At 53.7% G+C, this 22,507-nt stretch overlaps 2 protein-coding genes across 11 annotated transcripts in view; one reads left to right on the top strand and one right to left on the bottom strand.

Moving 5' to 3' along the window:
• Positions 1-5,400: 5,400 nt before the first annotated feature.
• GRSF1 (G-rich RNA sequence binding factor 1) lies at positions 5,401-14,711 on the top strand. Of its 2 annotated transcripts, none has more exons than XM_065837281.2 (10): positions 5,401-5,618; positions 5,940-6,084; positions 6,951-7,106; positions 7,447-7,587; positions 8,854-8,983; positions 12,531-12,691; positions 12,842-12,963; positions 13,631-13,766; positions 13,910-13,993; positions 14,582-14,711. In XM_065837281.2, exons 1-9 carry the CDS (start codon positions 5,421-5,423, stop codon positions 13,966-13,968), a joined length of 1,248 nt encoding a protein of 415 aa, XP_065693353.2. In that variant the 5' UTR covers positions 5,401-5,420; the 3' UTR covers positions 13,969-13,993; positions 14,582-14,711. The 2 variants fall into 2 exon arrangements, with proteins under 2 accessions (XP_065693353.2, XP_065693352.2); XM_065837280.2 differs by having other exon boundaries at positions 12,839-12,963.
• A 297-nt stretch (positions 14,712-15,008) lies between these two features.
• The window catches only part of RUFY3 (RUN and FYVE domain containing 3), a 51,482-nt gene continuing 43,983 nt past the window's right edge, over positions 15,009-22,507 (bottom strand). For 7 of the 9 annotated variants that reach the window (XM_071808323.1, XM_071808322.1, XM_071808319.1 and 4 more), the window contains 5 exons: positions 22,054-22,156; positions 20,136-20,215; positions 18,942-18,969; positions 18,255-18,329; positions 15,009-17,311 (listed from right to left, as the gene is read on the bottom strand). In XM_071808323.1, the coding sequence (XP_071664424.1) occupies positions 17,144-17,311; positions 18,255-18,329; positions 18,942-18,969; positions 20,136-20,215; positions 22,054-22,156 (454 nt within the window). In that variant the 3' untranslated portion in view covers positions 15,009-17,143. Of the gene's footprint in view, positions 17,312-18,254; positions 18,330-18,941; positions 18,970-20,135; positions 20,216-22,053; positions 22,157-22,507 lie in introns of those variants that run through there. The other 2 variants (XR_011738993.1, XR_011738995.1) reach the window with 2 other exon arrangements.

Raw genomic sequence — 22,507 nt, 5'->3', positions numbered from 1 at the left:
GGTGTGAGCCACCACATACTGCAGGGGTGTGAGCCACCACATACTGCAGGGGTGCCACCACATACTGCAGGGGTGTGAGCCACCACATACTGCAGGGGTGTTACCCACCACATACTGCAGGGGTGGGAGCCACCACATACTGCAGGGGAGCCACCACATACTGCAGGGGTGCCACCACATACTGCAGGGGTGTGAGCCACCACATACTGCAGGGGTGTGAGCCACCACATACTGCAGGGGTGTGAGCCACCACATACTGCAGGGGTGTGAGCCACCACATACTGCAGGGGTGTGAGCCACCACATACTGCAGGGGTGTGAGCCACCACATACTGCAGGGGAGCCACCACATACTGCAGGGGTGTTACCCACCCGCCTGCGTTCAGCCCTCCGCCACCCCACACTGCTGGCTGCGGAGCATCCCCGCGTGACGCAGGTATGGAGCCGTTCACTTCGGTTTTGCACGTCGTGCCGCCAGCTGAAGCGCAGTACACCACAATTGTTTACGCCATCCCGGCTTCCTTGCGTGGTCAGTCAAGGGGTGCAGGTACCCAACCCAGAGATAACCACCATGGTCATAAAAAGAACAGGGACCCCCTAAATTCTGAGTTTGTGCCCTCTTCACTCAGTAGTCCCAACACCTTTTAAAAGAAGTTTCTCAAAATGGCCTCCAGTATTTCAGAAGTCTCAATGTTTGATGTGTGAGCCATGTGGAACTGAGCTGGCTAGGGCCCGCGGATGGCTAAGGACACAGCCCAGAAGGAAGATACAGGAGCTGCAAGCTACTGAAGTAAAAAAACGACCTTTTTTCTTACAAACGTTGGGAAGCCCTTCACCTGAACCACTCAGGCTGTGCGAGCGTGCTTAACAAACTGATAGCTTTCCATTTGTGGAAATTTAACGTACAGCATACTCAGAGCATCACTTCAACCCAAGTTTTCAAATAAGCAAATTGCATCTTTGCTGACAACAATTATCACAATTATCTTGCTCTTTCCAAGCAAGAGAGCTGCGCACCAAGGTTACACAGTGCAAAAAGTGTTGAGCAGCTCATTTGACACCAGATGACAGCTGCGGGCTGGAGACTGTGCTCTGGGCATCCCTGCCTCCTGTTTCCAAACAGGGAAGCTGCTGTTAATTCTTGGGTTTGTCTCAGTCACTTCAAACATTCGGGGGAAACAAAGATAGCAGCATCCAGAAGGCTTTAAAATAAAATACATTCGCACCAAACAAGGACCACACATTCCATTGTACACTTAGCCACACCCAAGTGCCACCTCTTTCTGGCAGAAATCACAATCCCAGGCTGCAATTTCACATGCAAATTTGCCTCTGTTTAGGTCCATAAGAAGGCAGCTGGATTTCAGAGAGGGCCAGGACTTCAGCACAGCCCCCAGATGTTGCCCCCTGCCCCGAGGGGATTCTGCGCAATCCCGCACAGCCCACACTGCTGCAGGTAGGCCAGAGAAAAACCCGCTGGCTTTCAGATTCGTTATCGGGCAAATTCGATACACGCAGCACTGTGTGTCCGTACAGCACATAAGGGGTTTCATCTACGATACTTTATGTGGCAACAAGGACAGTCATCTGCTTCTTTCATGTTTTCAAATGCTGAAACTGCATTTTCTATTTTCCTGGCTCTGTCCTCAGACCAAGTGACAATGCCAGGTCAGTGCATCTGTAAGTAAATGAAAATTACACTGCTCTTCTCTGGGCACTTTTAAAATCAAGTCTTTAACTAGGCAGTGAAGGTATAATTAAAAAATTAATTTCATGATGTTTGCAATTTTCCTTTTGGCCGTATTAGTAAAAGCAGACATGAAAAGGGTCTCGGGGCACTTTGTAACAGATGCTGTCAAACTAATACAGCCATGTACATCAAACTAAGGAAAAAATTATTGCTGATCTTTCAAGCACATTCATGTTGGGACATGAACAACCTCCATTTTCTGTTCCCACCCATACGCTTCCTTCTACCCACAGAATGTTTTATCTTAGCAGCAAGTTAAATGTCTGTTACTGCCGCAGTCAGTAGGAAATACTTTGCCAGGGTGGCTGTCAGGAGAAATGGTTGCGTAACGTGTACATTTTGTGTCTCAAATTAGTTTTCGTCTATTCAGGACAGCCGAGGGTCACACAAAGTGCTCACTTCAGAGGCTGCCGATGCCAGGGACTGGCAGCACGCTCCAGCCTTACGTAAGAGGCAAACGGCTCAGTTGCTCCGGGAGAGGCACGGTGAACGCACCCCTGGCCTCACATCTGTCATTTTGGTTTATCCATTGTACTGTGGAGCTAAAAGAATTAGTCTGAAAGGGCCCTCAAGCTAACAAACTGCTTTGGTCCTGAACTGAAGCTTCCAGGTTCTGCAGCACAACTCAGTAAGCACAGAACATTTCAGCACAAAAAAAGCTCAAAAATTAAAATCAAAATACTTAATATGCAATGTTATCAGGAATACAAAAAAGGGAAGCATAATTTTATTTCTATATGTAAATAATACAGTATGTAAATACTAAGCTCCGTAAACATTCTCCCCACATTCTATTTAAACTGATAGCATCCATCAATTTTTTAATTGGATACTCATCTGTGCATTAAGGTAAAGGAGTTGATTTGTGAACAAGCGATACCTAGAGGACTAATGATAGAACCGTAGCAAAGTATCTAAGTATCAATATCAGACTGAACGTGTGGTATGTGCTCATAGAATAACAACTCTCTACAAAAATATGCAATGCAGAATTTACAGGAACTCTGAGGTTATGAGACAGCGGTCCCGGGAGTCACCACAATGCTGGAGCTGAGACAGTACAACTCATCAGCCTTGTCACTGCTGCACTGTCGCAGTAACAACAACTTTGGCCTTCTGTGGCCTTCAGCAGTCACGGTGCTCAGACTGGTGTCATTCCTGCTACGACGTACATACACTTCAGAAACAAATTCATTGTATAGGAGCTGCTCTACCAATCTCAACAGTATTTATGGTGTGGATACCATCTGCAACGAGGATCAAGATCTCAGAATTCTCTGTGCAAAATGTTCTCCCGTCTCTGTTTTCCAGCGCCGACGGGCTCGCTCAGGCCAAGCGCGCTGTTTCCTGGCAAATGCGGAGACAGTGGCAGATGAGCGATTGTATACCAGGCTCATCTTCCGTGGAAACTGATGGGAGCCCCGCTGCTCACGTAACTGAAAGCTGCATTAATAATTCTGGAGTATACGACAACAGAATACAAGGCCAGTTTTTCTTGATGACAGATCACAAAGCGACAAGTAACGTATCCCAGTATAAAATAAGCATTTGTTTTAGTCTCAGCTGAGGGGATTTTCCCCTCTTGCTCTGATCAAATCAAAAATAGCTAGTATTAATTATTTTTAACAACAACCTGTTTTACAGTAGGTGTGGCAAAGGTATCTTCCACGGTAGATAAATCTAACTTGTGCTCAACAGCAGTGCGGAGGGGCACCGGCTTTTATTTACTGTAACAGATTTTCTCTCATAAGTAGACTCCATTCAACACCCGTTCTGTTTAGTGGATAAAAGCAAATTCTATCACCCTAGGCTAATTTTTTTTCCATTCTAAGTGTAGAGGCTTTGCTCCCTCACATTTGCTAAGGAAGCCCTGAGATGCCTGGAAAACAGATGCCCCACAAAATGGTGCCTTCCGAGGGCAATTTGCACACAGTGACAAGCTATGGGACAAACAGCAGCGTGATACTTTTCACTGTACTTGGGAAACAAATATATTGAAGGAAAAATGGGTGCAGGACATGTGTCTGTGCTAGAGTCCTCCTTGCGCCTTGCTTGGCTCTCCAGAGAGGAACGTACCTAACATTCTCTTGGTCCCTAAGATTCAGGGATCTGCCAATTCAATTAGATTTCAAGCTTGAAAGCTAACCTAGATAAAGAGAAGTGTTCCAGAGGAATTCCTACACTTATCTTAATTTTTTGCTCCAATAAAATTTGCTTGCTTATTTAAAGAAGGCTTTGAAGAGAAACCGGACTTGTAGACTATGAAAAACTGGAATGTGAACCACTTGAGCAGTGAGGTCAACATTCCTTTGAAAATGTAGATAACACATGATTTACCTTGAACACTCACAAGAGATCAAGAGCGCTATTGTCAAAGAGACTGTGCTATTGTTAAGGTAATAGTCTGTCACATGAAAGTTACATGAAATAGTTCATAAAAGAGATGACTTGCAATAGCTTGTTTTCAAAATACTGATAAGAAACAGTCAAGGCTTCCAAGAAATTAACCAGCTGGCTGCACTACAAGCTGGAAGGCTCCTGAAAAAGACCATATTTTGGTTGCTAGTTTGCAGTGGCTCACCGTCACAACTCTTATTGTTGATCCCAAGACGGGAGCTACAGGATGCCAGCCAGAAGAATCTCCCTGTCGCAGTTGTCACCTCCTCACACTGGGGTCCCCACACAAGGAAAGGCCAGCACACCATCCTTCCAAAGGACCTCTCAGACAGCTGCCAACATACCCTGGATCCGAACCTCCACGGCCTCCCTCGGCTTCCTCTGCTGGTGGCTGGTTGTGGCTTGTCTTTTCCTGCTCTTTCTGCTTCACCCTAATTATTGAGTTCAGCGTCATCTTACCTTCCCCATGCGTGCAGTTACCATCGGACAGGCCAGTAACACCCACACGTCCCACAGCCCAACAGCAGCGCTCGGCTCCAGAGACCCCGTATTCTCGTTGTCCCACAGCCCAACAGCAGCGCTCGGCTCCAGAGACCCCGTATTCTCTTTGTCCCACAGCCCAACAGCAGCGCTCGGCTCCAGAGACCCCGTATTCTCTTTGTCCCACAGCCCAACAGCAGCGCTCGGCTCCAGAGACCCCGTATTCTCCTGCACAGATGCAGCAGCTGGGTTTCCAGATCATCTGGAAGCTGCGTGGTCTTGGCAAACAGGTTACGACAGTCCTGCCTCTAAGACAGAGGTCTGTCAAGCTAGGATGGGAGCAAGGAGGGGGAAATCGGCTCTTATTAGAGTCTGCAGGGAAGGGGTTTAAGAAATGTTGTCGTGCTTAAGTCTCACTTAAAACTTGACACTGCTAAATACACCGTGGGGTTGTTTTGTTTTCCTTCCTGTTCTTAATTGTAAAAAAGGAAAAAAGAAAAAGTGCCAGAAATTCTAAGCAAGCATAAGCCAGTAATAACTTGTCTTGAACCCGAGCCACGCCGAGCCCAGCGCTGTGCCACCGGACAAGCGCGGCACCCAGAGCCGCTGTCCCGCAGAGCCCGGCCGCGCAGGGGGACCCGACCCGCCCGTGCTGAGCCCCGGAGCCTGCCCCGCCAGGCCCGCCAGCAGGTGCCCGCCTGGCCCGGAGCCGCGTCCGGAGGCAGGGGGCGCCCGTCCCGCCGCACCCCGGCGGCTCCTGGGAAGGAAGGCGGAGCGCTCTCCGTCCGTCGCTCATGGCCGCCACAGCGCGCCGCGGCCTGGCCCTGCTGCTGCTGGGCCGCCGCCCGCCGCCCTGGCTGCGCCCGCCGCCCGCCCGCAGCCTCCCCGGCGCCGCCGGCTTGGGCCCGGGGCTGGGGCTGGGGCCGGTCCCGGTCCCGGTCCCGCCGCGGGCTGCGGCCCCGCTCCACGCCGCGCTCCGGCGGTACAGCCAGGTAGGCCGGGACGGGGCCTAAGATGGCGGCGCGGGGGGAACCGAGGGGACCCCGCGGGCCGGCCGGGTCCGGGTGTCGGCGGCGGGACGGCGGGGCCGGGCCATCCCCCGTGGGGCGGGAGGACACGAGCGGGCAGGGCGCGGGTGCCGACCCCCGGTCGGGAGCGGCGGCCGCAGCCCGCGCCATGTGCCCGGCCCCGCTCCATGCGCCCTGCCCCGCTCCCCCGGCTGCTGAGGCCGGCCCCGCCGGAGCGCGGAGCGGAGCCGGGCTCCCGTGGAACCCGCCCGCCGCCACTCGCGCGTGTTGTGTCGTCGGTGCCAGGTGACGGACGCGCCGCCGCAGGAAGGTCAGCTCCCGGAGCACGAGCACCAGCCCCCTAAGGCAGAAAACGACAACGTCTACCTCATCCGGGCACAGGGATTCCCCTTCTCCTGCACAGAGGAGGATGTGCTTACCTTCTTTGATAGTAAGGGAGTTCATTTTCCTCTTTGACTGTTCGGTGTGGTGGTGTTGAACCTAATAGTTTACTATAAGTTTACAGAAAGAATATTTAAAAAATCATTAGCTAAAGAAAGATCAGCTGTTAATACTACTGTAAAACTATTCGCAATTTATGCATATAAAACAAATAATTACCTCCTAGCTGCTGGAGGATGACCAGAAACTCATCAGTGTGGAGTTTCACGTTTAGCTGACCGTGCCTTTCCCTTCTTACTCCGTGTTGCTCCATGGATCCAGTTTCAGGTGGTTCCTCGGAACACCGCTATGGTTGCTGGCTTTTCCTCCTTTAAACTAACCGAAGGGTCTCGATAATTGATTAGTTAAAGCTGCAGTGCTGCTTTTGGAGCCCCGCTAATAGGCTTGTGCAGGACTGATCCTTCCGTACTGTGATATTAGGATGTATACTTACAGAATAGTCATAGATAGTCAGATCCAAGTTCTTAGATGGTTTAATAACCTGCTGAGCTAAATCAAGTCAGTTTGAATTCTGAGGGGAAGGAAAATACAGCAGGCAGAGTACAACTGAAAGACTGCAGTATTTGTTCCAGGTGTGCGATACCTCAGGAACAAGTAGTTTCCAACAACGCGGGGAAATGAATTTTACAGTTATACAGCTGTGGAAGCTAGTGGACATCAAATGAGCTTCTCCATGTTGTGTTTTAGAGCTAAGGTTAGAAACAGGAGTCTCATAGCCTTTGTTTCAGGACACTGTTTTGCACTGCTGAGGGAAAGCACTGTACACAGAATATTCATTTTTTAACTTCAATTGGAAGACCCCCATATTTGATGCAGTTGCGTCTGTTTCTGTATCGTGTGTTCCCCGATTTCTAGGCTGTAGAATTCGAAACGGTGAGAACGGCATACACTTCCTCTTAAACAGGGATGGGAGACGCAGGGGAGACGCCTTGATCGAGCTGGAGTCGAAAGCAGATGTCCAGAGAGCTCTGGAGAAACACCTGCGGTACATGGGCCCACGCTACGTGAAAGGTGAGTTTGAAGTGGAAGAAAACTCACGATAAAGGGAATTAGAACTGCGTGACTAACAGAACAGCCTGGTGTGAGGGGGCAGACTGGAGAGGTGCAGCATGTAGAACAGAGCAACAAATTGGCAAACAAGGCGCCATTAAGCCATAATTCCTAGACCAGGCAGGAAAAGCAAAGTGGCTCATGCTCAAGGGGTGCCATTTCGGGACTGGGGAGGGCAGGGCGGGGGAAGAGACCTCCTCAGGTTTTGGGGCGGGGGGATGCTGCCTTTCAAGGCAGCCTGCAGGGTGCCACCTCGTGTGCACAGCCAAGGGAAACCGTTCCGTGCCCGTATTCCCCGCAGTGTTTGAAGTGCACGACAGCGATGTGGAGAGCTTGCTGCAGAGCCTGCGGGACGAGTCCCAGGCCATCAATGACGGAGTGGTGATGCTCAGGGGCCTGCCGTTCAGCTCCACGGAGGAGGACATCGCGGATTTTTTCTCAGGTAACTCGGCCTAGTCTGCGCTCTCCCCTTATGAGGTATTTACTCCTCCCCATTCACGCTTTGCTGGGCTGTTGTGTCTTGTGAAGGACAACTGCAAAATCACACGTGCAGCCTTCAACACCCTACAGAGCTGCTGTCTCCCTGCAGCTAAAAGCAGCTGAAGCTTTCTGCCGAGCTTTTGGCTGCAGTGTTTTCCTGCACCTGTGACTTCCTGCAGGCCTGAGCTGGGATCAGTGCTCACAGCACGCTTTGGGGCCGGCCAGGGAAAGAGAGGCACCTAGATCCTGTTCTCTGCGATTGGGTTGCTACTAGTGCATAATTTGGCAAAGTCAAGAGAGGAAATAAACATCTGTATGATAGCTGAAGTACAAATGTATGCAGCACAGGTGTTTACAGATCTGTGATCATGGTGGCAAGGTCACGTTCACCACTGTAAACACTTGTTTTTTTCCAGTGAGTGGCTCTTCCCTGGTTTTGATGCTGAACTGCACCAGCTCTCAGCTGAGCAGGCACTGGAGACAATTCTTTAGGTAAAGTTCAGGTTGTAGACTGAACCAAAACCAGCTCTACCCACCAGCGTCTTGCAGTCTGGGTGTGCACACACGCAGAGGCCTCCAGCAGCAAGGCTTTAATAACCAACACGGCACCAAAAGCAAAGGCCACCAGCAATCAAGTTTTGATTTGATAGCCATTAATTATGTTTAAAGGAATTTAGTAGCACAGTTATCACTATGAAACTACACGGGCAGCGTTTTAGAGCAACTACTTACGTTTCTTTAGGAGCCTGGGGGGATCCTTTGAGAAAGTAAAAAGGTGCAAAAAGGCATTCCTGAAATTTCAGTGCAGGAGCCTGGCCAGCATGGCACTCTATGGATTACAGGCTCCCTAGCAAGATACCGTACAGCACAAACACGTGCAGTTGGTTGGACCTGGGTTTTAAAGAGATGGAGAAAAAGTTACCATAATAGTCCTGAACATTTGTGCCTTGGATCTCCTTGTCTAGAACTTCAATTCATTTGTTGTTTTTGTAGTTCCTCGAAGCCTCAAGTGAATTCATTAAAGCTGCTGTGAAAACTGACTGAGCCAAATCCAATAAACTGAAGTTCTAACAAGTTTTTAAAGTATTTTGGTCAGCATGAGCAGTCGAGTCAGCACTAGGTAACTGCTGGATGAGCTTGCCAAAAGACAGAAGGGGAAGAGAGGGCTTTTGTAGCTATGGCACAAGTTCCTGACAGTGCGAATGCCTCCCTCTCCCACCCCGTACAGGTTTGAAAATAACGGACATAGCCTTCGTCTACCGGGGAGAGAGAAGAACAGGAGAAGCGTTCGTGCAGTTCGCAGCTCCCGACATGGCAGCCAAAGCCCTGTCGCGGCACAGGGAGTACATGGGCAATAGGTACGTGCTGGCGGGGTCCCCAGGGCTCCCGGGGCATGGAGCGCTGACCGCCGGCTGCCAGCGCGCGGGCCAGACCGTCCTGCTCCCTTACTACGGACCATGCTTTTGTGCTCAACACTCCTCATGCCCAGAACTGAAGATTTTAGATTCAAATTTCACAAGTCACGGCTACATCTTTCTCAGACTGTTACTTTGTGGCTTATAAGGTTTTTATTTTAATATTGTCCTCCAAAGTGCTCTGTATCAATACTCTGTACAGCCCAAGTGCTGCCTCCTTTGGTGATTTTTTTTTTTTTTTTTTTAGAACCTTGACAAAATCAGAGAAAAACAGATGAAGCCTTTTAGAGGCTCCTGTGCTCTGCAGAGGCACCCTCAGCACTTGTAGTGCACAGGAAATTTGGGCCTATCAGAGAAAGTGGGGGGTTTTATTTTGATTTTTGCTTGGGTTTATTTTGTTTGGGGGTTTTTGTTTGTTTTTTGTTTTGTTTTTCAAGTTTTCCCGAAGGCAGCCTCGTCCCACCCACGCCGGGCGATGGCGTTGGGAGGAGGCAGCGCTGGGTGGACTGCGCTGCCCGGTCACAAAAACAGACGCTGGCCCGAGTGAACTCCCACGCGTCCCCCGGTTCACCCCCTCCCCTCAGCCCCGCACCGGCGCTCTCGGAGTCTCCCGGAGAGAGCGTTGCACAAGCACGGTCCCTGCTCACCTCTGCTCCGTGGGGCCGAGGCACCGTCGGTGGCCGCTCCGGTGAGCACATCCTGGGGGCTGTTGTTTCTCAGAAACCCACGTTTCACAGCCCTGTGCCAAAGCACTCAGCCCTGTGCCATGAGCTTTACACAAAATCCTCTCCTCTCTCAGGCAGAAGCATAAACAGCTTTTTCCCAGAATCCTGAGCTGCACTCGGGGGAAGGCAAATTCTCCTTTTAACCTAATCAGGCTAATTTTCCCTAAATACCCCAGTGAGTTCTCTCTCTGCATACCAGACCCAGAGAGCCCTCTCCCAACTAGCACTCAGTACACAGCACCAGCTTCCTGTTTCCCATCTGCACTTCCTTTTATTTACACCCGCCCTTATTAAAACAGCTGCTCTTTAGGGGTACCCTATAACTGAATGACGTGACATACTTTCTTGCCCACCAGAAATCAATCAATTAATTAATTAATTATAATTAATTATAATTAATTCTCAAGTGGCTTTTTTATTTTTGATCTCTAGAACACGAGCTGATCTGACCAGCTACCTGAGCTCACACATCTGTCATGAGCCAAGAAACAGTGTTGTCTAATCCCCCTGTCAACTGGTGCTCGGGCGTTGCTCGTCTGATTTATCCAGCAATGGCTGGAGCCACGTCCAGCACTGAGCCCGAGCTCATGGCTGAGCCTGGAGTCATGTCCAGCACTGAGCCTGGAGCCATGTCCAGCGCTGAGCCTGGAGTCATGTCCAGCACTGAGCCTGGAGCCATGTCCAGCACTGAGCCCGAGCTCATGGCTGAACCTGGAGCTGTGTCCAGTGCTGAGCCTGAGCTCATGGCTGAGCCTGGGGCCATGTCCAGCCTGAGCCTGAGCTCATGGCTGAGCCTGGAGCCGTGTCCAACACTGAGCCTGAGCTCATGGCTGAGCCTGGGGCCGTGTCCAGCACTGAGCCCGAGCTCATGGCTGAGCCTGGAGCCGTGTCCAACACTGAGCCTGAGCTCATGGCTGAGCCTGGGGCCGTGTCCAGCACTGAGCCCGAGCTCATGGCTGAGCCTGGAGCCATGTCCAGCCTGAGCCTGAGCTCATGGCTGAGCCTGGGGCCGTGTCCAGCACTGAGCCCGAGCTCATGGCTGAGCCTGGAGCCATGTCCAGCACTGAGCCCACGCTCATGGCTGAGCCTGGGGCCGTGTCCAGCCTGAGCCTGAGCTCATGGCTGAGCCTGGAGCCATGTCCAGCACTGAGCCCGAGCTCATGGCTGAGCCTGGAGCCATGTCCAGCCTGAGCCCGAGCTCATGGCTGAGCCTGGGGCCGTGTCCAGCCTGAGCCTGAGCTCATGGCTGAGCCTGGAGCCGTGTGCAGCACTGAGCCCGAGCTCATGGCTGAGCCTGGAGCTGTGTCCAGTGCTGAGCCCGAGCTCATGGCTGAGCCTGGGGCCGTGTCCGGCACTGAGCCTGAGCTCATGGCTGAGCCTGGAGCTGTGTCCAACACTGAGCCTGAGCTCATGGCTGAGCCTGGGGCCGTGTCCAGCCTGAGCCTGAGCTCATGGCTGAGCCTGGAGCCGTGTCCAACACTGAGCCTGAGCTCACGGCTGAGCCTGGGGCCGTGTCCAGCACTGAGCCCGAGCTCATGGCTGAGCCTGGAGCCATGTCCAGCCTGAGCCCGAGCTCATGGCTGAGCCTGGGGCCGTGTCCAGCACTGAGCCCGAGCTCATGGCTGAGCCTGGAGCCATGTCCAGCACTGAGCCCGCGCTCATGGCTGAGCCTGGGGCCGTGTCCAGCCTGAGCCTGAGCTCATGGCTGAGCCTGGAGCCATGTCCAGCACTGAGCCCGAGCTCATGGCTGAGCCTGGAGCCATGTCCAGCCTGAGCCCGAGCTCATGGCTGAGCCTGGGGCTGTGTCCAGCCTGAGCCTGAGCTCATGGCTGAGCCTGGAGCCATGTGCAGCACTGAGCCCGAGCTCATGGCTGAGCCTGGAGCTGTGTCCAGTGCTGAGCCCGAGCTCATGGCTGAGCCTGGAGCCGTGTCCGGCACTGAGCCTGAGCTCATGGCTGAGCCTGGGGCCCTGTCCAGCCTGAGCGTGGGCTCTGGGGCTGAACCGCCAGCTCTGCCAGCCCAGACCTGGGGTCAGCGCCCCGGGACAGCTGTGCCACCCCCTTGGTCACATCCTTCCTGTGACACCCTTAGTTCAATGTGTGTGAGGCTCAGCTGGGGAAGTGACTCTAAGGACGGGGTTCTGGAGCACGTAGGTAGAAATGCATGTTACAATTTTATACATCAACTCAACAAGCAAATAAGTGCTTGGATTTTACTCTTTCTGCAGTGTAAGGGGTTTTGGTGGAGTCCCTTCATGCAGCTTTGCACAGTGGTGTGTTACCCTCGCAACTTTCATACAGTCCCCCATTACATTTTATCTCATCAATTTCATACGGATACATAAAAAGCTTATGGCTTTACTGAAGGTTTTAATATGGCCCTGTGCATCTTCTGTGTCTGCTTGGTTCAGTAATCAATTTCTTTGTTTCTGGAACAAAACCTAATTTTGGCTTGAGTGAGTGTTATTTCGTGTACAACAGCTTTGTATACACTGGGAACAAAAGACGCTGCCCTGGCCCGGCCGGCATTGCACCCGGCAGTGTGTGGGGTTGTACAGCGGGGCAGCTGGCATTGCAGCTTCAAAAAGGGCTTCGTAGAAAGAACGGTGCAATTTAAATGAATGAATTATTCAGAGCTGTTGCTTGCCAGAGCATGGCTCTCATGCCTGGTACGAGTGGGGCCGAAACAGGAGCGGGTCCTGAAGTACCCTTGAGCTCTTTGCGGAGGAGCAAGATGTGCTGTGTAACCTTTTCCTTCAATTCTAGATACATAGAAGTGTACGTCAGTAGAAAGCATCAAATGCAAAGGCACATGCCTTACCACAGGCAGCCGCTGACCTACCCCAAAGTGAGGAGAGAACATGAGTCTGTTTCTGAGGAAAGAGGATGGAGCGACACAGCAAGTTCTGATTCCGAAGGAGAAAATCGTGAGTCCCTCTGTGTCCTGCGTGTTCTTTTGGGCACCTTCATTTTACCCCCGTTGTCTGCCGTGAGCGTGGCCCTGCCTGGCTGCAGCGTCCCTGTGAGGGAGGTGGTGACTGGAACCGCGAGTGATGGGTTTCCTCCATTCACAGAAGTCTGCAGAGAAGAAACACAAAGGCCCGGGCACATTTCGGAATCCGAGCGCATCTCGTCACCGCTGCACTTTGTCCACATCAGGGGTTTTCCTACCCAGACTAGTGCCCAGGACATAATCAGTGTGAGTAACAGGAACACTAGGAATGAAATTAGCTTCTCATTACCAGTGCAGACCTTTAATCAATTGTTGCAGATGAAGTGACTTAAGGTTTTGCTTGATCTGTCTGTCAGCCCTCAGTGCTGCCGGGCTTCGGCTGCATTGGGAAGGCCGAGCGGTGCTGTTGCCGAGGGTGACCGAGGGTGACGGGCTCCCGGGGCGGCGCTGAGCCGTGGAACAGGTGACAGGCTGGGCTGTCCCCACGGCGCGCCCCTTGGACCTGAGTGGCCATTCGCCCCGTTACATTTCAGAGTAGCTGACCGTACAGCAATGAATTCCAGAATGGTTTACTCTTAAACATACTTTGATAGTATACAGCACCACAAAGCCAGCATACCAGCACTCGATGAGTGTGAGGTGCACAGAACACGTGCTGCAGCAGGGTTTTTGCTCTCCAAAGAGGGACAGCTCCGCCAGGAGCTCGCAGAGGGTGCCGGCTGCGCCCAGGGGACACTCGACTTGGGTGTCCCTTGGCCTCCCTGGCCAGAGAAGGGGGCTTTTGCTGCTCAAGAGCTCGGACCCCCACAGCTGGACATGTTTTATGAGTAAAACACCAGGTTTCTCAGTGGAAGAGCGCGTTACTGGTTCGTTGTTTCTGTCACACCAAACTTCGTTGTTTTCCTCCGTTCAGTTTTTTGCTCCCCTGAAGCCCACGAGGATCATGGTGGAATACGACTGCCATGGAGACGCCACGGGGCAGGCGGACGTGCACTTTGGGAGCCGCGAGGACGCGGTGGCTGCCATGGCTAAGGAGGGGTCACGGCTGCGTAAGTACAGAGCGGGCTCTGGCAGCCCCAGGCCTCCCATTCCCGGGTCACGCGGCACAGCTCGGCAGCCGCTGTCAGGCCCTGTGCGAAAGAGCCGTCGTGTTCCAGATTACACAGCCTGCCTCTCTCAAATTGTTCCCCAGAGTGCAGTGCCATCGAGTTATTCCTGAACGGACACCCCAAGGCAAACCAGAACTGCTAGTGACGGTGGCACAGCCTCAGCTATGGTGAGTGCATCCTTCTTTCCCTGTTGTTCTGTTGGCAGTGTTGGCCTCAGGGTTATTATCGCTGATCGATTGTATTTCATGGAGCTCAAAGGATGGAACTCCCCGTGGCTGAGGGTGAGTGTCACAGCTTACCCGGGGTTGGGATCGGGCCCAGGCGCTCTGGCCTGCAAATCCAGGTTCAGCAGGAAGAGCTGTGGTGCTGGGGCCCGGCCGGGCAGGACCTGCCCCTCCAGAGCCCGGGGCTCCTGTAGAACTGCTGGTGCGAGCGGCTCCAGGTTCGAAGCGGGGCAGTCCCCTGGCGTGGAAATGGCTCCGCGCTGTCCAGGGCCCGCGTGACAGTCAGGCTTTTGCTTCATCGTCACAGACAACGAGCTTGACAAAATAACGTTGTTCAGGTTGGGGGTTTCTGGTGGTACTGGTGGCTCTTGTTTGGGTTTGTTGTTCTGGTTTGGGTCGATTTGGGGTTTTTGTTTCGGTTTTTACTCCATCCGCTCTTTCAGAACCAGGCTGTGATGTTTACATGGGGTGTCCAGAACTGCAGGAAAGCAGCAAGCAGGGCAGTGATTTATCTTTTTTCTTTCTTTTTAGGCCAAAGTGAACACATTCCGTGGGTTCGAGCATGAAGATCGAGCGGGAGTGTTGCTGCTCAATGACAGAGATACACTGTATACATTTTAGGATTGTGTAAAAGCATGTAATAAACTCTGTTGATACCCTGTGCAAAGACTGGCTGGTGCAGACGCAGCAGCTGTGCTGGAGGAATGGGAAGTGCGGCAGGACAGCGGTTCTGTCTGCAGCTGCATCGGGTGTCACTGCGACACAGACTCTTAACCAAACCAGGCCCAGCCAGCTCCCCGCGGGCAGAAGGCAGCAGGTGCAGTGTGCGGTACAGCCCGTACTCAGCCCCCGCCGCGCTGCTCTCCCGCTGCGCATCTGTCACCCGCTAGCCGTTTTGAAACGCTTTCAAACACGTAGCGCAGCAGAAGGGGGTGGAAAGACCACTTGGGACACAGGATACAGATGATCAGAGTTTTATTTTTGTGTGGAACAAAAAACATTGGGGAAAAAAAAGCTTTACATCCCACCCCCCAAACATCCAGGTGTGAACCCACGCTCCAGCACCACGAGCAGCACCTGAGCAAATGAGCCTTGGACACTTGCAGCATCACGAGGCGAAACATCCAGTTGTGCCAGGCAGACACCCCCGGAGGCCAGCACGGCAGGGAGGGGCTGGTGCCGCACAGCTGGCACAGCTGTCTGACCTTCCCGATGCTGCTGTGCCTCACGGCGGCCACGGCTCCGTTCCCAGGACCCGCAGCACCTGCCCAAGGGCTGCTCGGTGGTGCCACCCATGATCACAGGGACCCGCCAGTGCCCGTCCCGCGTCCCACTCGGGCCCCAGCTCCCCCGGGCCAGGCGAGCGGCGGCGGCTCCTGCCGGCCGAGTCCGGCCGGGCGCAGCTCACAAACGGGCTGTGGAGCTGCAGAAGCTGCACGTACCGGCACTAAAATGATTGACAGTAAGCGCCTGGATTCCAGTTTAACCCTCCAACGTGGAAAGTGTTTGGGTCACGCTTTCTTCTGGGGGATGAGTCACTCTGGGTCTGCATGCGGGAATCTGCCATCTCATACATACCGTACGCAGAACTATTAAAGTCAGTAAAGTCAGTATCTTCTCTGGTGTCTCAGGCCTTGAAAGCAGTGTGCCCACACATGAATTCCAGGCTTTCCAAACCGCAACGCTATTTACAATTACTGATCTACGTTAAGGGACAGCTGCCAGGAAACGCAGGTGGTAATTACCACAGGAGGGGAAAACAATCAGAAATGGAGAACCATTGGAAGTTGCAGCCCCAGTGAAGTGCTCTGGCTCCAAAGGGCACCCAGAGGAGCTGGAGAACTCGCATGTTCTCCATCCAGAACAGAGTAACTCCTGTGCAAGCTCTAGCACCAACCACGTACGTAACCACCGCTCTGACACGCTTGGTGATGCGGTTCCGGCCAGTCTAATGAACAGAAAATCCCCTCAGAGGAATTAAACCACTAACCCCTAATAACATTTGTACAAACCCAAATGCATTTGTCACACATAGATACAGCAGTTTGCTACGGACTACAAAACATTCCGTGGTCTTGAAGACTGCAGTAGGATTCCAGTGTAAACCAGACCAAACAACCGGGCCGTGCCGCGTGCTCGACGAGGGAGAAACCGCTGCTGCTGGAGTAACACAGCTCCTTGAGGTAACAGAACCAAGAGTGATGCAGCATCCACTGTGAAACCGCTTTAAATGGTGTTTCAAATTCAGATTTCATGGAGGCGGAAAACATTCTGATTGCATCTTGCCTTCCTTTCGATCTAACAACAAAAAGTGCAATACGGGGTTTACTGAAATGACCTTTTCACGTGCGCAAGGGGCAGCGGTGGATGCCAGCGGCCCTAGACCTGTGCGGTGATGAGGATTTGCTATTTCAACACCGGGGAGTCCAGCTGTGGGGCTGGGATCCCTGAGGCACCTCTGTGCCAGGGCAGCGCAGCTCCCCGGGTCTCGCATCCTGCACCCCCAAAGCCACCCCGTCCCCCACCCACAAGCCCCTGACACAGGAGAACCTCCCCAGCTTTGACTGGCGACACTGATTTGCAGAGCAGGCCCGTGGCCAAAGGGCTGAGCCAAAGAAACCGAGCTCTCGAGTGTTCATTGGCATCTCACCTGCCCTGAGCAGTGCGGTGGAGCCAGATTGTCCAACGCAACGGGGAAAGGGCGATGACGTTTCAAGTGCAGCCAGACATGAGGATTAAAAACGCTCCCGTTTTGCTTTCGGAGGCTTTGCTCAGCAGCAGCACGCTGTCACCCGCGCGGGGGACACGGACGATCCCCGCTGGCACAGACACCCGCAGACACAGCTCGGCTCTCGCGGTGCTGGAGCTGCTGCGCACACCGTGGGGCCACGTCACATGGGGTCCCAGAGCAGCTCCCCAGACGAGCTCGGTCTGAGAGCTTTTGTAGGGGGGTTTTGTACAGGGAAGGCTCAGGCTGCTCTGGTTCAGTTGCACAACACTCAACACCATGAAGCTGGCTCCCCTCTGACCTCCAAAGCACAGAGGCGAGCGTCTCCACGTTCCCCGAACGCCTCCAGAAACCCTCTGCCGCAGCTACTTGGCTGCGTGCGGCCCGCCCTGCGCGGGGCTGCCCGCGTACTGCTGCATGAGCCGCTCGTGGCAGCGGTCGCAGACGCGCTCGGGGTTGATGCTGGAGGGGAGAGGCAGCTCGTGCGCCGAGCACGCTCCGCAGAAGACCCCGCCGCAGTTCTTGCAGACGTTCTGAAGAGGAAGAGGACAGAGACGTTAAAGAGATGCTCAAGACACAACACAAAAGAAATGTTATGTTTTCTTTCGTTAACACTCGGTCAATGCAAATGCTCCACCAGGCTACAGAAAGATGCTTAAACACTCCACTCTTGCCCCCTGTAGGGCCAGCAGTTTGCTCCCGTGCTCAGGCCCCGGCTCTAACGCAGCTCCCTGGGCCGGAGCAGAGCAGGAGAAGGCTCGTGCCGAAGCTGGTCTGAGTCAGGAGCCATTCAAATGTTCGTTGATTCAGACTAGTTACACCTCTCGTTTTGTCACCAGAGGTGTATGCAGCCTGGCCACACAAATACAGCGGAACCAGGCTGCCCTGAGAGGTGTATTTAAATGTGCACATATATTTAGAAATGTATCAATGTTGGATGTGTAACTGTGTCGTTGGCTTTGCTTTGAACCCATGTGTTTTCTCAAGGCAAACACGGAATGGCAAAGACCAGAACTCCTGCAGCGTTCCCAACGCAGAACCAAGTGTGGCTGAAGGCGGCGCTGCCGCCCAACACCCTTCGCCATAACCCCCTGCCATGCCCTGGAGCTGGACTGCAACACCAGAGGGGATAAGCCACCAAACCAATACAAACAAGAGCAAGAGGCACGGTGGCTCAAGTGCAGAAGTAACAAGTGTTAACCTCTCCTATTCTCTCTTCTGTTTGGTCCCAGAAATAAAAAATCATGGAGCTAAAAAGGCACAAAGCAATAAACCAGTGAAGCCAGAGCAGGCCGGGAAACCCGCGGGCGACCTCTGTTTCATACATTTGCCTTAAGGGTAGAGTGGACTCGAGCAAAGGGCTCACTTCTTTGTCCCAAGTCACCGGTACCAAATCTGTGCTATTTGAAAACGAAAATAAGAGGGAACGCCCATCCACCATACGGCAGAGATGACAGCACCAGTCCCTGCGGTCACCTTCTCTTGGCTGCGGCTGCTCTCCTCCTGGCAGAGCTGGCAGACCTCGGCGCTCCCGCGTCCTGGTGGCTGCTCCTAAACCCAGGTAAAAGACAAGACGCGTTGGCTCGCACGCAGCTGTGCTGGGGCTCCATGCTGCAGCTCCGTGCTGTGGCTCCGTGCCGGGGCTCCCTGCTGCAGCTCAGAGCTGCGGCTCCGTGCTGGGGCTCCATGCCGTGGCTCCCTGCTGCAGCTCAGAGCTGCGGCTCCATGCTGGGGCTCCGTGCTGGGGCTCAGAGCTGCGGCTCCCTGCTGCGACAGCCGGGAGCGCACGGCCCCCTGGCAGCTGAGCTCAGCGCTGCAGGGCCAGCAACAGCGCAGGAACTCAGCACCTTTCTGTGGGGAAAAGAGCCGACAGCCGCGGCGATCCCAGCAGCAGGACACACAGGGAGCGCTGCAGCCGCCTGTTGCTGCGGCTCTGCCCATGCTTTGCCAGCACAGAAAGGACACACTGGTCAGCTTGTATGGAAAACCAGAACTAAACAGGGAATGATTGCTGCTACAGCCTCTGCAGACAAATGCCCTCAAAAGCAAGACCCGAAGCACAAGCGTCAGGGTACTCGTGCCAAGGAAGGTGCCGCAGCAGCCCCAGAGCTCCCCGGTACCCCTGCCCCGCAGCAGTTCAAAGCAAGAGAAGACATCACCAACCTGCTCTTCCTGCGTGCTGCTCGGTGACCTGCAAGAGAAGGACACGGTCACTTGGAGCTGGCACTTCAGTCACCGCTGTGTTCAATAAAAACATCTGGAGTATCAGCAAACGCCCTCATCCTGGTTTTCTAATCCTACCCATACGGATTTTTGGGTTAGTTCTTGAAGGCGCTGGCAGGCCGGCTCAGGCAGCAGCGGGGGTGCTGAGCGGACAGGCTGCGCTCCAGCACGCGGGAACAGCAGCAGCGGAACTGGGAAAACGCCTTCCGAAGAGCATGGAGAATGGAGCACGGACACACTAAAGACTGCTGAGATGGTGCACACAGTTTAAAACCAGCTCTGAACGTATTACTGCAAAATGTTGGAGCCCCCCCCACTTCTGTGAGCAGGAAGAGCACCACCGCGTTCCAAAGCCTTGCCGATAAGCTGGTACTCGCGTGCTTGGACGCTCAAGGTGAACCTGGGCTAAAAAGGACCTAATGCCTAGAAGGTTTTTAATAGCTGCTAAAGCAGATTTTAATTGCGCTTAGGCCATTCTAGGCCCGCGCTGTCCCGATGAGCTCCAGCACGCCCAGCACGCCGGGCCGGGCCCTGCGTTTCCGCACCGACGCTCAGAGCCCGGCTGCGCTGTCACCATCGCCCAGCCACGGCCTCCTCCTACACCGCACTTCTGTTCAGCACCCCCCAGCTCAGAAACACCCTGCCTGAACTGCCTTTTTACACGACCATCTTCTTGAAATACTATTCCGAGTTCTCTTTCTCCAACAGCTGCTATTTTTGCTCAGAAACCACTGTTTTTTATCTCTAAATGCCACTGACCCACCAACCCTTCCCCTTTCCCTCACCAGCAGAGACACCCTCTCTGGAGACAAGTACCCGAGGTCCAGCTCTCCACAGGATTTGGTTTATGAAGGTTCATTAACTAAGAAAACTAGGAAAACAGCAGATTTATATAGAAACAAGTTGAGAGGTAAAAGGGAGCGCGTGCTTTTCTGATCCCAAGCGCTGATGGCAAGCAGCAGAACCTGCTCATTCCCTTCAGCTACGAAAACAAAGCCAGGAGACCTCAACAAAGGGTGCGAGGTTCAAAGTCTTTCTTAGCAAAGTTGAGCTATTCCAAACTTCCCGTCAGCAACGAAATTAGAGAAGGGGAGAAGGACTTGGAAAGAAGGCATAAATGAGATTTCGCCGTACCTGGGTGGCAGGACACTGTTTTCCCCTCTTGGCGGCTGCTTCGGTTTAGCATTCTCTTCGTGGATTTTGAGCTTCCCGTCCTGCCAAGAGCAAACGTCCCGGTCAGAGGAGCTGCGCTGGCATCCCAGCTGCCCCGCCGCACCGTAGGGAGACCACACGGATATTCCGAACGCACACCCGTCCCTCCCTGGCTCTGGGTGCGCCTGGGCACGGGAACACGTACCAACACCGAGCCCTAGGAGCGCTAGGCACGCTCCTTTTGCTGGGAACAAGAAGTTGTTTCGCATTTTAGAGATGGGCACCTCAACATGCCCAGTGGTCTCCTCTCACTGGAGGACAACAAACTTGGCAGTCACTGTTTTGTATTTTGACAACAGAGGCTGATGGGCAGGTGGGCTGAGGAGGCTCTGGGCAAGGGAGCAGCGAGACCAACCCGCTCAGCCAGGACACGACACCAATCCCGCGCAGGCCCAGCCGAGAGCTGGGTTACCGGCCCCGCACCGAACGCACCACACAGACACCACCGTGTCCAACAGCCGCCCGTCTGCACACCCCGCACTGCGGACAACACCACACCCCGCACCGCGGACAACACCCCGCCCTGCACTGCGGACAACACCCCGCACTGCGGACAGGACAACACCCCGCACTGCTGACACCAGCACACCCCGCACTGCTGACACCAGCACACCCCGCACTGCTAACACCAGCACACCCCACACTGCTGACACCAGCACACCCCACACTGCTGATACCAGCACACCCCGCACTGCGGACAACACCCTGCCCCGCACTGCGGACAACACCCCGCACTGCGGACAGGACAACACCCCGCACTGCTGACACCAGCACACCCCGCACTGCTGACACCACCACACCCCGCACTGCTGATACCAGCACACCCCGCACTGCGGACAACACCCTGCCCCGCACTGCGGACAACACCCCGCACTGCTGACAACACCCCGCACTGCTGACACCAGCACACCCCGCCCTGGTGACAACACGAACCGCGGGGCAGCGCGACCTGCACGTCGGGTGGCAGGGCACCCGGTTCCCATTCCTTCTCCCGATCTACAGCTGCTCTGCTCCGGCAAACTGGACTCTGATAAATGAACCACGATCTGTAAGTAACTTCACAGCAATGATGTGCAACGTGGGTTAACAAACCAGGCACCTGAACGAAGCAGCCCAGGGGACCAAGGGAAAGCAGCTCTGAAGCGCAGCAGCACCTGAGAATTCTGAAACAACACCTTTCACTTCCCAGTTCTCGTTCTTACACGTTTTGCTCTCCAAAACAACTGTTTGACTGCCAGTTCCCAGCAACAGAGCCCGTTTCGTTTCACAGAAAGAGCTGTACAGCAGATTTTCACTTTCAAAGGCAAAGGGAGTTTCACTCGGGGACTTCGCGCTTTTCTCTCGAGATGAACACTGAGCTCGGCTTTAGAAAACACTGAATTCACTAGCGCAGCACCGAAAGAACACAAAGTGATGCCTGATGCCCACAAAAGATCACTTGATCTTCCAAGTTTTACTATTTACCTCTTTCAGGAGAATTTCCATTATTATGATGCAAAAAATAAAAGGAGCAGGTTTGCTTTTGGATGTGACACGCACAGCATCTGACCCGCGTGACCCCGGCTTTATCCAAGTGCCAAGGAACAGCGCGGGCACTGCTGGGGCTCTGCAGGAACCCAGCTCACAACAGGAAAGCTGCCTTCTGCAGGCCAGTCCTGCAATATTTATGTGAGGCTCCAATAATTCAAGTATCTTTTAGCAAACGTAAAAGATGTTCCAGAGCTCTTTCCAGTGCGGCACATTAAGAGTACGTATGTTTATTGCCTAATAAAGCTCAGGAAAAGTAAACAAGCACGATGAAGCCATATTTAAGCAGCACAGCCAAGACGAGGCACCTTACCGCTCTCAGCCAGGCCTTGGCGCCCTGTTTGTTCTCCTGGACGCGCTGGTGACACGGGGACCATCTGTCTCTTTCCCGCTTCAGCTCCAGCTCGAGGTGGCTCCTAGAGTGAGGAGGTGCAATTGGGAAGAAAGGCTTTGTAACACTCGACATGGAGAGCTGGTGAGCTACTGAATCCTCTTTCCCCAGAGCAACTGGACCCCAGCTCAGGAGCCGGAAACTGCCCCTGAATAAGCTGTTAAGCCACAGTATGTCAGGATGGAAAAGCTAAAAGTTTTTCATCTAATCCCAGCACAGTTTTGTGGGAAATCTGCTGACCAAACCCGTAAGTCTTTAAAGAACTGACCACCTAGCTATTCAAACGCTGCCCCGGGTGGCCACGCTAACTCAGCCCCAGGGACTCAGCGCAGGGTGCATCTGCAGAGAAGGTGCCTTCCCCGCTCCCACCCGAGCA

The sequence above is a fragment of the Patagioenas fasciata genome, chromosome 4, assembly GCF_037038585.1.
Source record: "Patagioenas fasciata isolate bPatFas1 chromosome 4, bPatFas1.hap1, whole genome shotgun sequence".
NCBI lineage: Eukaryota > Metazoa > Chordata > Aves > Columbiformes > Columbidae > Patagioenas > Patagioenas fasciata.
Note: the sequence above shows the minus strand (reverse complement) of the source record. Positions and strands in the feature narration are given on the sequence as shown.